An 18312-nucleotide genomic window follows, 5' to 3' on the forward strand; every position below is an offset into this window, starting at 1 on the left:
GAAATGGAAGACCACGGGGACAGTTCTTGTTAAGCCCAGAAGTGGCAGGCCAAGAAAAATATCAGAAAGGCAGAGAAGGAGAATGGTGAGAACAGTCAAGGACAATCCACAGACACCTCCAAAGAGCTGCAGCATCATCTTGCTGCAGATGGTGTCACTGTGCATCGGTCAGCAATACAGCACACTTTGCACAAATAGAAGCTGTATGGGAGAGTGATGAGAAAGAAGCCGTTTCTGCACGTACGCCACAAATAGAGTTGCCTGAGGTATGAAAAAGCACATTTGGACAAGGCAGCTTCATTTTGGAAACAAAAATTGAGTTGTTTGGTTATAAAAAAAAGGCGTTATGCATGGTGTCCAAAAAGAAACAGCATTCCAAGAAAAACACATGCTACCCAATGTAAAATTTGGTGGAGGTTCCATCATGCTTTGGGGCTGTGTGGCCAATGCCGGCACCGGGAATCTTGTTAAAGTTGAGGGTCGCATGGATTCCACTCAGTATCAGCAGATTCTTGAGAATAATGTTCAAGAATCAGTGACGAAGTTGAAGTTACGCCGGGGATGGATATTTCAGCAAGACAATGATCCAAAACACCGCTCCAAATCCTCAGGCATTCATGCAGAGGAACAATTACAATGTTCTGGAATGGCTATCCCAGTCCCCAGACCTGAATATCATTGAACATCTGTGGGATGATTTGAAGCGGGCTGTCCATGCTCGGCGACCATCTAACTTAACTGAACCTGAATTGTTTGTCCAAAATCCCTTCATCCAGGATCCAGGAACTGATTAAAAGCTACAGGAAGCGACTAGAGGCTGTTATCTTTGCAAAAGGAGGATCTACTAAATATTAATGTCACTTTTCTGTTGAGGTGCCCATACTTTTGCACCGGTCAAATTTTGGTTTAATGCATATTGCGCATTTTCTGTTAGTACAATAAACCTCATTTCAATCCTGAAATATTACTGTGTCCATCAGTTATTAGATATATCAAACTGAAATGGCTGTTGCAAATACCAAAATATTTAGAACTAAAAATGATTAAGATTAATAGGGGTGCCCAAACTTTTTCATAGGACTGTATGTGCCAGGTGCTTCCATTCATTTCTATGGGAACGTGCTGTTCAGATCGGCTGATCCGAACAGTGTTCGCTCATCTCTAATAATTATAATTGGCCAAAAGGTGGACATTATACTGTGTGGAGGCCAAAAGAAAGGGACATTATCATGTGTGGGGGCCACAAGTAGGGTGCATTATCATGTGCGGGGATCAAGTGTGTGTGAGCTACTGGGGATAGCTATACTCTGTAGGGGCCACTGAGGTGGTGTTCTGCTCTGCAGGGGGCAGAAGGTGGGCATGATTCTGTATGGGGGCATTATACCCTGTGGTGGTTACTGAAAGGGTATTATACTGTGTGTAAACACAAATGGACTGAGTGGAATAGCACAGGATCAAAGGGGGCATAGGCAAGTTTAAAGGGGGGTCTTATCCCATTTACTTCAATGGAGCTGAGCTACAATACCAGACACAACCTGTGAACAAGTGTGGCGCTGTTCTAAGTGTGGTGCTGTTCTAAGTGTGGCGCTATATCGTTCTAAGGAGCTAGTATACCTTGTTACATTATTATCGGGTGATGATATATTTACTTTTTCAAGTATACACAGTGCCTTGAGAAAGCTCTCATTGTATAGATGTATACTACAGAATTCATAGAAATGCGGTCACTCGGTACAATGTTTCTTCACATGTTTTCCTTCCTTCTTGGAGTATTGTTTTACATGCTATAGTTGTAGACTGGGAGGTGTGCCTTATATGATAAGTGCTCTTAGTATATACCAGCCCTCAGTCAGCACTACACACATAGCAATGTGGACTAGAAAGCAACTACTGCTCCTACTCGGCTGCCTAGGATATATGGCTGTGGTAAGTTTTAGATTTTATTTTTCTGAAATTTTTGAACTCCTAATTTTTTTTTTTTTTAAATATATGTATTGTTTAGCTAGTTTTAGATGTAACATTATATATATATATATATATATATATATATATATATATATATATATATATATATACATATATATATTTGTAATTTTTTTTTTATTGTAGTCTACCATTTTCTTCTACTTTATGTTACAGTTTCCGGTCCCCCAAGGGGGTTAGAATGCACTTTTGCAATACTTCTATATTGTAAAGAGAGGTCAGCACTTGGGGTGCTCACTGTCTCACCATGTGGTGGGGGGTTTCTGGGTGAACGTAGCCCCCTCTGTGTAACTTCTCACATGTAGGGCTGTGTTCTGACAATGGAAGCTGTCGGAGTGTTCATGTCATATAAAAAAAAAAAACAACACATTTTACCCCAACCCCAGCCGCAAAGATAAATAAGTTAGGGTGTTTTTTGTCCCCATGTCACGTTGCTGAGATATCACTGTTGTTTATGAATATGTAAATTAGCTCTTTGGCACAAAGTGGGAGCTGCTGTTGCTCCAAAGTCGTAAGCGAATGGGGTGTTTCGGTGGGGGAAGAGGAGTTTAGGGGTGAATAAATGCCACGAGTAAGGGTAAAAAAAAACATCTGCAAGGAGTTTGTATGTTCTCCCCGTGGTTGCATGGATTTCCATCTCATATTCCAAAGACATACTGATAGGGAAAAAAAATGTACAAAAAAAAAACGAACCGAGTGTGCCGTGACTGACATGTACAGTCCCTGACCATATATGCTGCTCCATGTCTTGATGGTGGCGTGCTCCTGCCCCACGGCAAAAATTGCAAGGGGAAGCATGTTCAGTTGTTGAATACAAGGATGACTGACCATACCAGTGCATAGGAGGAGGAGGAGGACGAGGAGAAGCAAACAGTGATGGTGATGATGTGGTTGTGGTGGCTTAGCTACAAGAAAGACCTTGGCAATGAGAATGAGGTTGGTCTCACTCACAGTGCTTTCCATGCCCACCCTTTCCATGGCAATGCCGGTTCGTTTGTTCTATATGACCTTATGATAGAGTTGAAGTTCCTAAACAGACCTTGGGAACTTTCTGACTGCAAATCCGGCCCATTGCCATAGACTTGAGACATACCCACATACAACCACCGCAAGAACTTACAAAAACATCCACAACGGCAAGTGCCATCACCACCCACACAGGTGCTTCCTTTTGTTACTTTACCCTTATAGCTAGTGTTACCGGACATTTTTTATTCTGACACTTTTATAAAACACTAATGTATTGAATAGAAAATAGAAGGGCAATGTGGTTTACTGTTGTTGTTTGGCTCAAATACAAGTACGAGGCAATAAATACGCTAAGACTGTGAGACTGTGAGATAAAGACTGTAAAATCTTAGAGGAACACTACTAATGTCAGCATGGTGAGTGTATAACTTCACCAACCCGGGGGCTTATTGTAACGTTCATGTAACTAATTATTATCAAGAAGAATAACTTCTAGGAGGACACTAGGGGGCGGTTTTATTACTTCACTGTTTTATTTTGGCTTTTGGAGAAAAAAAAAGCCAAATAACGGTATGCCAGAAATGTAAAAAAAAAAAGAAGAGTGCTTTTGGTGAGCTACACTGTCTATTCTTGGTCTTCCTGGACACACACAATGCAGACTGTTCATTGTAAGAAATGACTAATGTAACTGCTGAATAGCGCGGAACAGCAGGAAATAATAGAGATTGGAATATTGGTTGTTGAGAATTTGTATTCTCTATATCTGTGTATTATCTCCTATCTCTCTCTAGTATAGCACTACACTAATCCCCAGAACCCCCCACACTGTATTATCTGTGTATTATCTCCTATCTCTCTAGTATAACACTACACTAATCCCCAGAACCCCCCACACTGTATTATCTGTGTATTATCTCCTATCTCTCTCTAGTATAACACTACACTAATCCCCAGAACCCCCCCCCACTGTATTATCTATGTATTATCTCCTATCTCTCTCTAGTATGACACTACACTAATCCCCAGAATCCCCCACACTGTATTATCTGTGTATTATCTCCTATCTCTCTCTAGTATAACACTACACTAATCCCCAGAACCCCTCACACTGTATTATCTATGTATTATCTCCTATCTCTCTCTAGTATAACACTACACTAATCCCCAGAAGCCCTAACACTGTATTATCTGTGTATTATCTCCTATCTCTCTCTAGTATAACACTACACTAATCCCCAGAACCCCCACACTGTATTATCTGTGTATTATCTCCTATCTCTCTCTAGTATAACACTACATTAATCCTCAGAACCCCCTACACTGTATTATCTGTGTATTATTTCCTATCTCTCTCTAGTATAACACTACACTAATCCCTATACCCCCCACACTGTATTATCTGTGTATTATCTCCTAGCTCTCTCTAGTCCTAACACTACACTAATCCCCAGAACCCCCCACACTGTATTATCTGTGTATTATCTCCTATCTCTCTAGTATAACACTACACTAATCCCCAGAACCCCACACATTGTATTATCTGTATATGATCTCCTATCTCTCTCTAGTATAACACTACACTAATCCCCAGAACCCCCCACATTGTATTATCTGTGTATTATCTCCTCTCTCTATCTAGTATAACACTACACTAATCCCAAGAACCCCACACACTGTTTTATCTGTGTATTATATCCTATCTCTCTCTAGTATAACACTACACTAATCCCCAGAACCCCCACACTGTATAATCTGTGTATTATCTCCTATCTCTATCTAGTATAACACTACACTAATCCCCAGAACCCCCCACACTGTATTATCTGTGTATTATCTCCTATCTCTCTAGTATAACACTACACTAATCCCCAGAACCCCACACATTGTATTATCTGTATATGATCTCCTATCTCTCTCTAGTATAACACTACACTAATCCCCAGAACCCCCCACATTGTATTATCTGTGTATTATCTCCTATCTCTCTCTAGTATAACACTACATTAATCCTCAGAACCCCCTACACTGTATTATCTGTGTATTATTTCCTATCCCTCTCTAGTATAACACTACACTAATCCCTATACCCCCACACTGTATTATCTGTGTATTATCTCCTAGCTCTCTCTAGTCCTAACACTACACTAATCCCCAGAACCCCCCACACTGTATTATCTGTGTATTATCTCCTATCTCTCTAGTATAACACTACACTAATCCCCAGAACCCCACACATTGTATTATCTGTATATGATCTCCTATCTCTCTCTAGTATAACACTACACTAATCCCCAGAACCCCCCACACTGTATTATCTGTGTATTATCTCCTATCTCTATCTAGTATAACACTACACTAATCCCAAGAACCCCCCACACTGTATAATCTGTGTATTATCTCCTAGCTCTCTCTAGTCCTAACACTACACTAATCCCCAGAACCCCCCACACTGTATTATCTGTGTATTATCTCCTATGTCTCTCTAGTATAACACTACACTAATCCCCAGAACCCCCCACACTGTATTATCTGTGTATTATCTCCTATCTCTCTCTAGTATAACACTACACTAATCCCCAGAACCCCCACACTGTATTATCTGTGTATTATCTCCTATCTCTCTAGCATAACACTACACTAATCCCCAGAACCCCACACACTGTATTATCTGTGTATTATCTCCTATCTCTCTCTAGTATAACACTACACTAATCTCCAGAACCCCACACACTGTATTATCTGTGTATTATCTCCTATCTCTCTCTAGTATAACACTACACTAATCCGCAGAACCTCACACACTGTATTATCTGTGTATTATCTCCTATCTCTCTCTAGTATAACACTACACTAATCTCCAGAACCCCACACACTGTATTATCTGTGTATTATCTCCTATCTCTCTCTAGTATAACACTACATTAATCCTCAGAACCCCCTACACTGTATTATCTGTGTATTATCTCCTATCACTCTCTAGTCCTATCACTACACTAATCTCCAGAACCCCCCACACTGTATAATCTGTGTATTATCTCCTAGCTCTCTCTAGTCCTAACACTACACTAATCCCCAGAACCCCCCACAATGTATTATCTGTGTATTATCTCCTATGTCTCTCTAGTATAACACTACACTAATCCCCAGAACCCCCCACACTGTATTATCTGTGTATTATCTCCTATGTCTCTCTAGTATAACACTACACTAATCCTCAGAACCCCCCACACTGTACTATCTATGTATTATCTCCTATCTCTCTCTAGTATGACACTACACTAATCCCCAGAATCCCCCACACTGTATTATCTGTGTATTATCTCCTATCTCTCTCTAGTATAACACTACACTAATCCCCAGAACTCCTCACACTGTATTATCTGTGTATTCTCTCCTATCTCTCTCTAGTATAACACTACACTAATCCCCAGAACCCCTCACACTGTATTATCTGTGTATTATCTCCTATCTCTCTCTAGTATAACACTACACTAATCCCCAGAACCCCCACACTGTGTTATCTGTGTATTATCTCCTATCTCTCTCTAGTATAACACTACACTAATCCCCAGAATCCCCCACACTGTATTATCTGTGTATTATCTCCTATCTCTCTCTAGTATAACACTACACTAATCCCCAGAACCCCTCACACTGTATTATCTGTGTATTCTCTCCTATCTCTCTCTAGTATAACACTATACTAATCCCCAGAAGCCCTCACACTGTATTATCTGTGTATTATCTCCTATCTCTCTCTAGTATAACACTACACTAATCCCCAGAACCCCCACACTGTGTTATCTGTGTATTATCTCCTATCTCTCTCTAGTATAACACTACACTAATCCCCAGAACGCCCCCACACTGTATTATCTGTGTATTATCTCCTATCTCTCTAGTATAACACTACACTAATCCCCAGAACCCCCCACACTGTATTATCTGTGTATTATCTCCTATCTCTCTCTAGTATAACACTACACTAATCCCCAGAACCCCCCACACTGTATTATCTGTGTATTATCCCCTATCTCTCTAGTATAACACTACACTAATCCCCAGAACCCCCTACACTGTATTATCTGTGTATTATCTCCTATCTCTCTAGTATAACACTACACTAATCCCCAGAACCCTTCACACTGTATTGTCTGTGTATTATCTCCTATCTCTCCAGTCCTAACACTTCACTAATCCCAAGAACCCCACACACTGTTTTATCTGTGTATTATATCCTATCTCTCTCTAGTATAACACTACACTAATACCTGGAACCCCCCACACTGTATTATCTGTGTATTATCTCCTATCTCTCTCTAGTATAACACTACACTAATCCCCAGAACCCCACACATTGTATTATCTGTGTATTATCTCCTATCTCTCCAGTCCTAACACTACACTAATCCCAAGAACCCCACACACTGTTTTATCTGTGTATTATATCCTATCTCTCTCTAGTATAACACTACACTAATACCTGGAACCCCCCACACTGTATTATCTGTGTATTATCTCCTATCTCTCTCTAGTATAACACTACACTAATCCACAGAAGCCTCCACACTGTATTATCTGTGTATTATCTCCTATCTCTCTCTAGTATAACACTACACTAATCCCCAGAACCCCTCACACTGTATTATCTATGTATTTTCTCCTATCTCTCTCTAGTATAACACTACACTAATCCCCAGAACCCCCCACACTGTATTATCTGTGTATTATCCCCTATCTCTCTAGTATAACACTACACTAATCCCCAGAACCCCCTACACTGTATTATCTGTGTATTATCTCCTATCTCTCTAGTATAACACTACACTAATCCCCAGAACCCTTCACACTGTATTGTCTGTGTATTATCTCCTATCTCTCCAGTCCTAACACTACACTAATCCCAAGAACCCCACACACTGTTTTATCTGTGTATTATATCCTATCTCTCTCTAGTATAACACTACACTAATACCTGGAACCCCCCACACTGTATTATCTGTGTATTATCTCCTATCTCTCTCTAGTATAACACTACACTAATCCCCAGAACCCCACACATTGTATTATCTGTGTATTATCTCCTATCTCTCCAGTCCTAACACTACACTAATCCCAAGAACCACACACACTGTTTTATCTGTGTATTATATCCTATCTCTCTCTAGTATAACACTACACTAATACCTGGAACCCCCCACACTGTATTATCTGTGTATTATCTCCTAGCTCTCTCTAGTATAACACTACATTAATCCTCAGAACCCCCTACACTGTATTATCTGTGTATTATTTCCTATCCCTCTCTAGTATAACACTACACTAATCCCTATACCCCCCACACTGTATTATCTGTGTATTATCTCCTATCTCTCTCTAGTCCTAACACTACACTAATCCCCAGAACCCCCCACACTGTATAATCTGTGTATTATCTCCTATCTCTATCTAGTATAACACTACACTAATCCCCAGAACCCCCCACACTGTATTATCTGTGTATTATCTCCTATCTCTCTCTAGTATAACACTACACTAATCCCCAGAACCCCCACACTGTATTATCTGTGTATTATCTCCTATCTCTCTAGTATAACACTACACTAATCCCCAGAACCCCCCACACTGTATTATCTGTGTATTATCTCCTATCTCTCTAGTATAACACTACACTAATCCCCAGAACCCCACACATTGTATTATCTGTATATGATCTCCTATCTCTCTCTAGTATAACACTACACTAATCCCCAGAACCCCCCACATTGTATTATCTGTGTATTATCTCCTATCTCTCTCTAGTATAACACTACATTAATCCTCAGAACCCCCTACACTGTATTATCTGTGTATTATTTCCTATCCCTCTCTAGTATAACACTACACTAATCCCTATACCCCCACACTGTATTATCTGTGTATTATCTCCTAGCTCTCTCTAGTCCTAACACTACACTAATCCCCAGAACCCCCCACACTGTATTATCTGTGTATTATCTCCTATCTCTCTAGTATAACACTACACTAATCCCTAGAACCCCACACATTGTATTATCTGTATATGATCTCCTATCTCTCTCTAGTATAACACTACACTAATCCCCAGAACCCCCCACACTGTATTATCTGTGTATTATCTCCTATCTCTATCTAGTATAACACTACACTAATCCCAAGAACCCCCCACACTGTATAATCTGTGTATTATCTCCTAGCTCTCTCTAGTCCTAACACTACACTAATCCCCAGAACCCCCCACACTGTATTATCTGTGTATTATCTCCTATGTCTCTCTAGTATAACACTACACTAATCCCCAGAACCCCCCACACTGTATTATCTGTGTATTATCTCCTATCTCTCTCTAGTATAACACTACACTAATCCCCAGAACCCCCACACTGTATTATCTGTGTATTATCTCCTATCTCTCTAGCATAACACTACACTAATCCCCAGAACCCCCCACACTGTATTATCTGTGTATTATCTCCTATCTCTCTAGTATAACACTACACTAATCCCCAGAACCCCACACATTGTATTATCTGTATATGATCTCCTATCTCTCTCTAGTATAACACTACACTAATCCCCAGAACCCCCCACATTGTATTATCTGTGTATTATCTCCTATCTCTCCAGTCCTAACATTACACTAATCCCAAGAACCCCACACACTGTTTTATCTGTGTATTATATCCTATCTCTCTCTAGTATAACACTACACTAATACCTGGAACCCCCTCACTGTATTATCTGTGTATTATCTCCTATCTCTCTCTAGTATAACACTACACTAATCTCCAGAACCCCACACACTGTATTATCTGTGTATTATCTCCTATCTCTCTCTAGTATAACACTACACTAATCTCCAGAACCCCACACACTGTATTATCTGTGTATTATCTCCTATCTCTCTCTAGTATAACACTACACTAATCCGCAGAACCTCACACACTGTATTATCTGTGTATTATCTCCTATCTCTCTCTAGTATAACACTACACTAATCTCCAGAACCCCACACACTGTATTATCTGTGTATTATCTCCTATCTCTCTCTAGTATAACACTACATTAATCCTCAGAACCCCCTACACTGTATTATCTGTGTATTATCTCCTATCACTCTCTAGTCCTATCACTACACTAATCTCCAGAACCCCCCACACTGTATAATCTGTGTATTATCTCCTAGCTCTCTCTAGTCCTAACACTACACTAATCCCCAGAACCCCCCACAATGTATTATCTGTGTATTATCTCCTATGTCTCTCTAGTATAACACTACACTAATCCCCAGAACCCCCCACACTGTATTATCTGTGTATTATCTCCTATGTCTCTCTAGTATAACACTACACTAATCCTCAGAACCCCCCACACTGTACTATCTATGTATTATCTCCTATCTCTCTCTAGTATGACACTACACTAATCCCCAGAATCCCCCACACTGTATTATCTGTGTATTATCTCCTATCTCTCTCTAGTATAACACTACACTAATCCCCAGAACTCCTCACACTGTATTATCTGTGTATTCTCTCCTATCTCTCTCTAGTATAACACTACACTAATCCCCAGAACCCCTCACACTGTATTATCTGTGTATTATCTCCTATCTCTCTCTAGTATAACACTACACTAATCCCCAGAACCCCCACACTGTGTTATCTGTGTATTATCTCCTATCTCTCTCTAGTATAACACTACACTAATCCCCAGAATCCCCCACACTGTATTATCTGTGTATTATCTCCTATCTCTTTCTAGTATAACACTACACTAATCCCCAGAACCCCTCACACTGTATTATCTGTGTATTCTCTCCTATCTCTCTCTAGTATAACACTATACTAATCCCCAGAAGCCCTCACACTGTATTATCTGTGTATTATCTCCTATCTCTCTCTAGTATAACACTACACTAATCCCCAGAACCCCCACACTGTGTTATCTGTGTATTATCTCCTATCTCTCTCTAGTATAACACTACACTAATCCCCAGAACGCCCCCACACTGTATTATCTGTGTATTATCTCCTATCTCTCTAGTATAACACTACACTAATCCCCAGAACCCCCCACACTGTATTATCTGTGTATTATCTCCTATCTCTCTCTAGTATAACACTACACTAATCCCCAGAACCCCCCACACTGTATTATCTGTGTATTATCCCCTATCTCTCTAGTATAACACTACACTAATCCCCAGAACCCCCTACACTGTATTATCTGTGTATTATCTCCTATCTCTCTAGTATAACACTACACTAATCCCCAGAACCCTTCACACTGTATTGTCTGTGTATTATCTCCTATCTCTCCAGTCCTAACACTTCACTAATCCCAAGAACCCCACACACTGTTTTATCTGTGTATTATATCCTATCTCTCTCTAGTATAACACTACACTAATACCTGGAACCCCCCACACTGTATTATCTGTGTATTATCTCCTATCTCTCTCTAGTATAACACTACACTAATCCCCAGAACCCCACACATTGTATTATCTGTGTATTATCTCCTATCTCTCCAGTCCTAACACTACACTAATCCCAAGAACCCCACACACTGTTTTATCTGTGTATTATATCCTATCTCTCTCTAGTATAACACTACACTAATACCTGGAACCCCCCACACTGTATTATCTGTGTATTATCTCCTATCTCTCTCTAGTATAACACTACACTAATCCACAGAAGCCTCCACACTGTATTATCTGTGTATTATCTCCTATCTCTCTCTAGTATAACACTACACTAATCCCCAGAACCCCTCACACTGTATTATCTATGTATTTTCTCCTATCTCTCTCTAGTATAACACTACACTAATCCCCAGAACCCCCCACACTGTATTATCTGTGTATTATCCCCTATCTCTCTCTAGTATAACACTACACTAATCCCCAGAACCCCCTACACTGTATTATCTGTGTATTATCTCCTATCTCTCTAGTATAACACTACACTAATCCCCAGAACCCTTCACACTGTATTGTCTGTGTATTATCTCCTATCTCTCCAGTCCTAACACTACACTAATCCCAAGAACCCCACACACTGTTTTATCTGTGTATTATATCCTATCTCTCTCTAGTATAACACTACACTAATACCTGGAACCCCCCACACTGTATTATCTGTGTATTATCTCCTATCTCTCTCTAGTATAACACTACACTAATCCCCAGAACCCCACACATTGTATTATCTGTGTATTATCTCCTATCTCTCCAGTCCTAATACTACACTAATCCCAAGAACCACACACACTGTTTTATCTGTGTATTATATCCTATCTCTCTCTAGTATAACACTACACTAATACCTGGAACCCCCCACACTGTATTATCTGTGTATTATCTCCTAGCTCTCTCTAGTATAACACTACATTAATCCTCAGAACCCCCTACACTGTATTATCTGTGTATTATTTCCTATCCCTCTCTAGTATAACACTACACTAATCCCTATACCCCCCACACTGTATTATCTGTGTATTATCTCCTATCTCTCTCTAGTCCTAACACTACACTAATCCCCAGAACCCCCCACACTGTATAATCTGTGTATTATCTCCTATCTCTATCTAGTATAACACTACACTAATCCCCAGAACCCCCCACACTGTATTATCTGTGTATTATCTCCTAGCTCTCTCTAGTCCTAACACTACACTAATCCCCAGAACCCCCCACAATGTATTATCTGTGTATTATCTCCTATGTCTCTCTAGTATAACACTACACTAATCCTCAGAACCCCCCACACTGTACTATCTATGTATTATCTCCTATCTCTCTCTAGTATGACACTACACTAATCCCCAGAATCCCCCACACTGTATTATCTGTGTATTATCTCCTATCTCTCTCTAGTATAACACTACACTAATCCCCAGAACTCCTCACACTGTATTATCTGTGTATTCTCTCCTATCTCTCTCTAGTATAACACTACACTAATCCCCAGAACCCCTCACACTGTATTATCTGTGTATTATCTCCTATCTCTCTCTAGTATAACACTACACTAATCCCCAGAACCCCCACACTGTGTTATCTGTGTATTATCTCCTATCTCTCTCTAGTATAACACTACACTAATCCCCAGAATCCCCCACACTGTATTATCTGTGTATTATCTCCTATCTCTTTCTAGTATAACACTACACTAATCCCCAGAACCCCTCACACTGTATTATCTGTGTATTCTCTCCTATCTCTCTCTAGTATAACACTATACTAATCCCCAGAAGCCCTCACACTGTATTATCTGTGTATTATCTCCTATCTCTCTCTAGTATAACACTACACTAATCCCCAGAACCCCCACACTGTGTTATCTGTGTATTATCTCCTATCTCTCTCTAGTATAACACTACACTAATCCCCAGAACGCCCTCACACTGTATTATCTGTGTATTATCTCCTATCTCTCTAGTATAACACTACACTAATCCCCAGAACCCCCCACACTGTATTATCTGTGTATTATCTCCTATCTCTCTCTAGTATAACACTACACTAATCCCCAGAACCCCCCACACTGTATTATCTGTGTATTATCCCCTATCTCTCTAGTATAACACTACACTAATCCCCAGAACCCCCTACACTGTATTATCTGTGTATTATCTCCTATCTCTCTAGTATAACACTACACTAATCCCCAGAACCCTTCACACTGTATTGTCTGTGTATTATCTCCTATCTCTCCAGTCCTAACACTTCACTAATCCCAAGAACCCCACACACTGTTTTATCTGTGTATTATATCCTATCTCTCTCTAGTATAACACTACACTAATACCTGGAACCCCCCACACTGTATTATCTGTGTATTATCTCCTATCTCTCTCTAGTATAACACTACACTAATCCCCAGAACCCCACACATTGTATTATCTGTGTATTATCTCCTATCTCTCCAGTCCTAACACTACACTAATCCCAAGAACCCCACACACTGTTTTATCTGTGTATTATATCCTATCTCTCTCTAGTATAACACTACACTAATACCTGGAACCCCCCACACTGTATTATCTGTGTATTATCTCCTATCTCTCTCTAGTATAACACTACACTAATCCACAGAAGCCTCCACACTGTATTATCTGTGTATTATCTCCTATCTCTCTCTAGTATAACACTACACTAATCCCCAGAACCCCTCACACTGTATTATCTATGTATTTTCTCCTATCTCTCTCTAGTATAACACTACACTAATCCCCAGAACCCCCCACACTGTATTATCTGTGTATTATCCCCTATCTCTCTAGTATAACACTACACTAATCCCCAGAACCCCCTACACTGTATTATCTGTGTATTATCTCCTATCTCTCTAGTATAACACTACACTAATCCCCAGAACCCTTCACACTGTATTGTCTGTGTATTATCTCCTATCTCTCCAGTCCTAACACTACACTAATCCCAAGAACCCCACACACTGTTTTATCTGTGTATTATATCCTATCTCTCTCTAGTATAACACTACACTAATACCTGGAACCCCCCACACTGTATTATCTGTGTATTATCTCCTATCTCTCTCTAGTATAACACTACACTAATCCCCAGAACCCCACACATTGTATTATCTGTGTATTATCTCCTATCTCTCCAGTCCTAATACTACACTAATCCCAAGAACCACACACACTGTTTTATCTGTGTATTATATCCTATCTCTCTCTAGTATAACACTACACTAATACCTGGAACCCCCCACACTGTATTATCTGTGTATTATCTCCTAGCTCTCTCTAGTATAACACTACATTAATCCTCAGAACCCCCTACACTGTATTATCTGTGTATTATTTCCTATCCCTCTCTAGTATAACACTACACTAATCCCTATACCCCCCACACTGTATTATCTGTGTATTATCTCCTATCTCTCTCTAGTCCTAACACTACACTAATCCCCAGAACCCCCCACACTGTATAATCTGTGTATTATCTCCTATCTCTATCTAGTATAACACTACACTAATCCCCAGAACCCCCCACACTGTATTATCTGTGTATTATCTCCTATCTCTCTCTAGTATAACACTACACTAATCCCCAGAACCCCCACACTGTATTATCTGTGTATTATCTCCTATCTCTCTAGTATAACACTACACTAATCCCCAGAACCCCCCACACTGTATTATCTGTGTATTATCTCCTATCTCTCTAGTATAACACTACACTAATCCCCAGAACCCCACACATTGTATTATCTGTATATGATCTCCTATCTCTCTCTAGTATAACACTACACTAATCCCCAGAACCCCCCACATTGTATTATCTGTGTATTATCTCCTATCTCTCTCTAGTATAACACTACATTAATCCTCAGAACCCCCTACACTGTATTATCTGTGTATTATTTCCTATCCCTCTCTAGTATAACACTACACTAATCCCTATACCCCCACACTGTATTATCTGTGTATTATCTCCTAGCTCTCTCTAGTCCTAACACTACACTAATCCCCAGAACCCCCCACACTGTATTATCTGTGTATTATCTCCTATCTCTCTAGTATAACACTACACTAATCCCCAGAACCCCACACATTGTATTATCTGTATATGATCTCCTATCTCTCTCTAGTATAACACTACACTAATCCCCAGAACCCCCCACACTGTATTATCTGTGTATTATCTCCTATCTCTATCTAGTATAACACTACACTAATCCCAAGAACCCCACACACTGTTTTATCTGTGTATTATATCCTATCTCTCTCTAGTATAACACTACACTAATCCCCAGAACCCCCACACTGTATAATCTGTGTATTATCTCCTCTCTCTATCTAGTATAACACTACACTAATCCCCAGAACCCCCCACACTGTATTATCTGTGTATTATCTCCTATCTCTCTCTAGTATAACACTACACTAATCCCCAGAACCCCCACACTGTATTATCTGTGTATTATCTCCTATCTCTCTAGCATAACACTACACTAATCCCCAGAACCCCCCACACTGTATTATCTGTGTATTATCTCCTATCTCTCTAGTATAACACTACACTAATCCCCAGAACCCCACACATTGTATTATCTGTATATGATCTCCTATCTCTCTCTAGTATAACACTACACTAATCCCCAGAACCCCCCACATTGTATTATCTGTGTATTATCTCCTGTCTCTCCAGTCCTAACATTACACTAATCCCAAGAACCCCACACACTGTTTTATCTGTGTATTATATCCTATCTCTCTCTAGTATAACACTACACTAATACCTGGAACCCCCTCACTGTATTATCTGTGTATTATCTCCTATCTCTCTCTAGTATAACACTACACTAATCTCCAGAACCCCACACACTGTATTATCTGTGTATTATCTCCTATCTCTCTCTAGTATAACACTACACTAATCTCCAGAACCCCACACACTGTATTATCTGTGTATTATCTCCTATCTCTCTCTAGTATAACACTACACTAATCCGCAGAACCTCACACACTGTATTATCTGTGTATTATCTCCTATCTCTCTCTAGTATAACACTACACTAATCTCCAGAACCCCACACACTGTATTATCTGTGTATTATCTCCTATCTCTCTCTAGTATAACACAACATTAATCCTCAGAACCCCCTACACTGTATTATCTGTGTATTATTTCCTATCCCTCTCTAGTATAACACTACACTAATCCCTATACCCCCACACTGTATTATCTGTGTATTATCTCCTATCACTCTCTAGTCCTATCACTACACTAATCTCCAGAACCCCCCACACTGTATAATCTGTGTATTATCTCCTATGTCTCTCTAGTATAACACTACACTAATCCCCAGAACCCCACACATTGTATTATCTGTATATGATCTCCTATCTCTCTCTAGTATAACACTACACTAATCCCCAGAACCCCCACACTGTATTATCTGTGTATTATCTCCTATCTCTATCTAGTATAACACTACACTAATCCCAAGAACCCCACACACTGTTTTATCTGTGTATTATATCCTATCTCTCTCTAGTATAACACTACACTAATCCCCAGAACCCCCACACTGTATAATCTGTGTATTATCTCCTCTCTCTATCTAGTATAACACTACACTAATCCCCAGAACCCCCCACACTGTATTATCTGTGTATTATCTCCTATCTCTCTCTAGTATAACACTACACTAATCCCCAGAACCCCCACACTGTATTATCTGTGTATTATCTCCTATCTCTCTAGCATAACACTACACTAATCCCCAGAACCCCCCACACTGTATTATCTGTGTATTATCTCCTATCTCTCTAGTATAACACTACACTAATCCCCAGAACCCCACACATTGTATTATCTGTATATGATCTCCTATCTCTCTCTAGTATAACACTACACTAATCCCCAGAACCCCCCACATTGTATTATCTGTGTATTATCTCCTATCTCTCCAGTCCTAACATTACACTAATCCCAAGAACCCCACACACTGTTTTATCTGTGTATTATATCCTATCTCTCTCTAGTATAACACTACACTAATACCTGGAACCCCCTCACTGTATTATCTGTGTATTATCTCCTATCTCTCTCTAGTATAACACTACACTAATCTCCAGAACCCCACACACTGTATTATCTGTGTATTATCTCCTATCTCTCTCTAGTATAACACTACACTAATCTCCAGAACCCCACACACTGTATTATCTGTGTATTATCTCCTATCTCTCTCTAGTATAACACTACACTAATCCGCAGAACCTCACACACTGTATTATCTGTGTATTATCTCCTATCTCTCTCTAGTATAACACTACACTAATCTCCAGAACCCCACACACTGTATTATCTGTGTATTATCTCCTATCTCTCTCTAGTATAACACAACATTAATCCTCAGAACCCCCTACACTGTATTATCTGTGTATTATTTCCTATCCCTCTCTAGTATAACACTACACTAATCCCTATACCCCCACACTGTATTATCTGTGTATTATCTCCTATCACTCTCTAGTCCTATCACTACACTAATCTCCAGAACCCCCCACACTGTATAATCTGTGTATTATCTCCTAGCTCTCTCTAGTCCTAACACTACACTAATCCCCAGAACCCCCCACACTGTATTATCTGTGTATTATCTCCTATGTCTCTCTAGTATAACACTACACTAATCCTCAGAACCCCCCACACTGTACTATCTATGTATTATCTCCTATCTCTCTCTAGTATGACACTACACTAATCCCCAGAATCCCCCACACTGTATTATCTGTGTATTATCTCCTATCTCTCTCTAGTATAACACTACACTAATCCCCAGAACTCCTCAC

At 39.9% G+C, this 18312-nt stretch overlaps 1 protein-coding gene across 2 annotated transcripts in view; it reads left to right on the forward strand.

Annotated features, from left to right (window-relative positions):
* The first annotated feature begins 1850 nt into the window (after positions 1-1850).
* LOC142202372 (NXPE family member 3-like) overlaps positions 1851-18312 on the forward strand; it is a 28417-nt gene continuing 11955 nt past the window's right edge. For both annotated transcript variants that reach the window (XM_075272462.1, XM_075272463.1), the window contains exon 1: positions 1851-1926. In XM_075272462.1, coding sequence (XP_075128563.1) covers positions 1870-1926 — 57 coding nt within the window. In that variant the 5' untranslated portion in view covers positions 1851-1869. The remainder of the gene's footprint in view (positions 1927-18312) is intronic.

Source organism: Leptodactylus fuscus, chromosome 5 (assembly GCF_031893055.1).
Source record: "Leptodactylus fuscus isolate aLepFus1 chromosome 5, aLepFus1.hap2, whole genome shotgun sequence".
Taxonomy (NCBI): Eukaryota; Metazoa; Chordata; class Amphibia; order Anura; family Leptodactylidae; genus Leptodactylus; species Leptodactylus fuscus.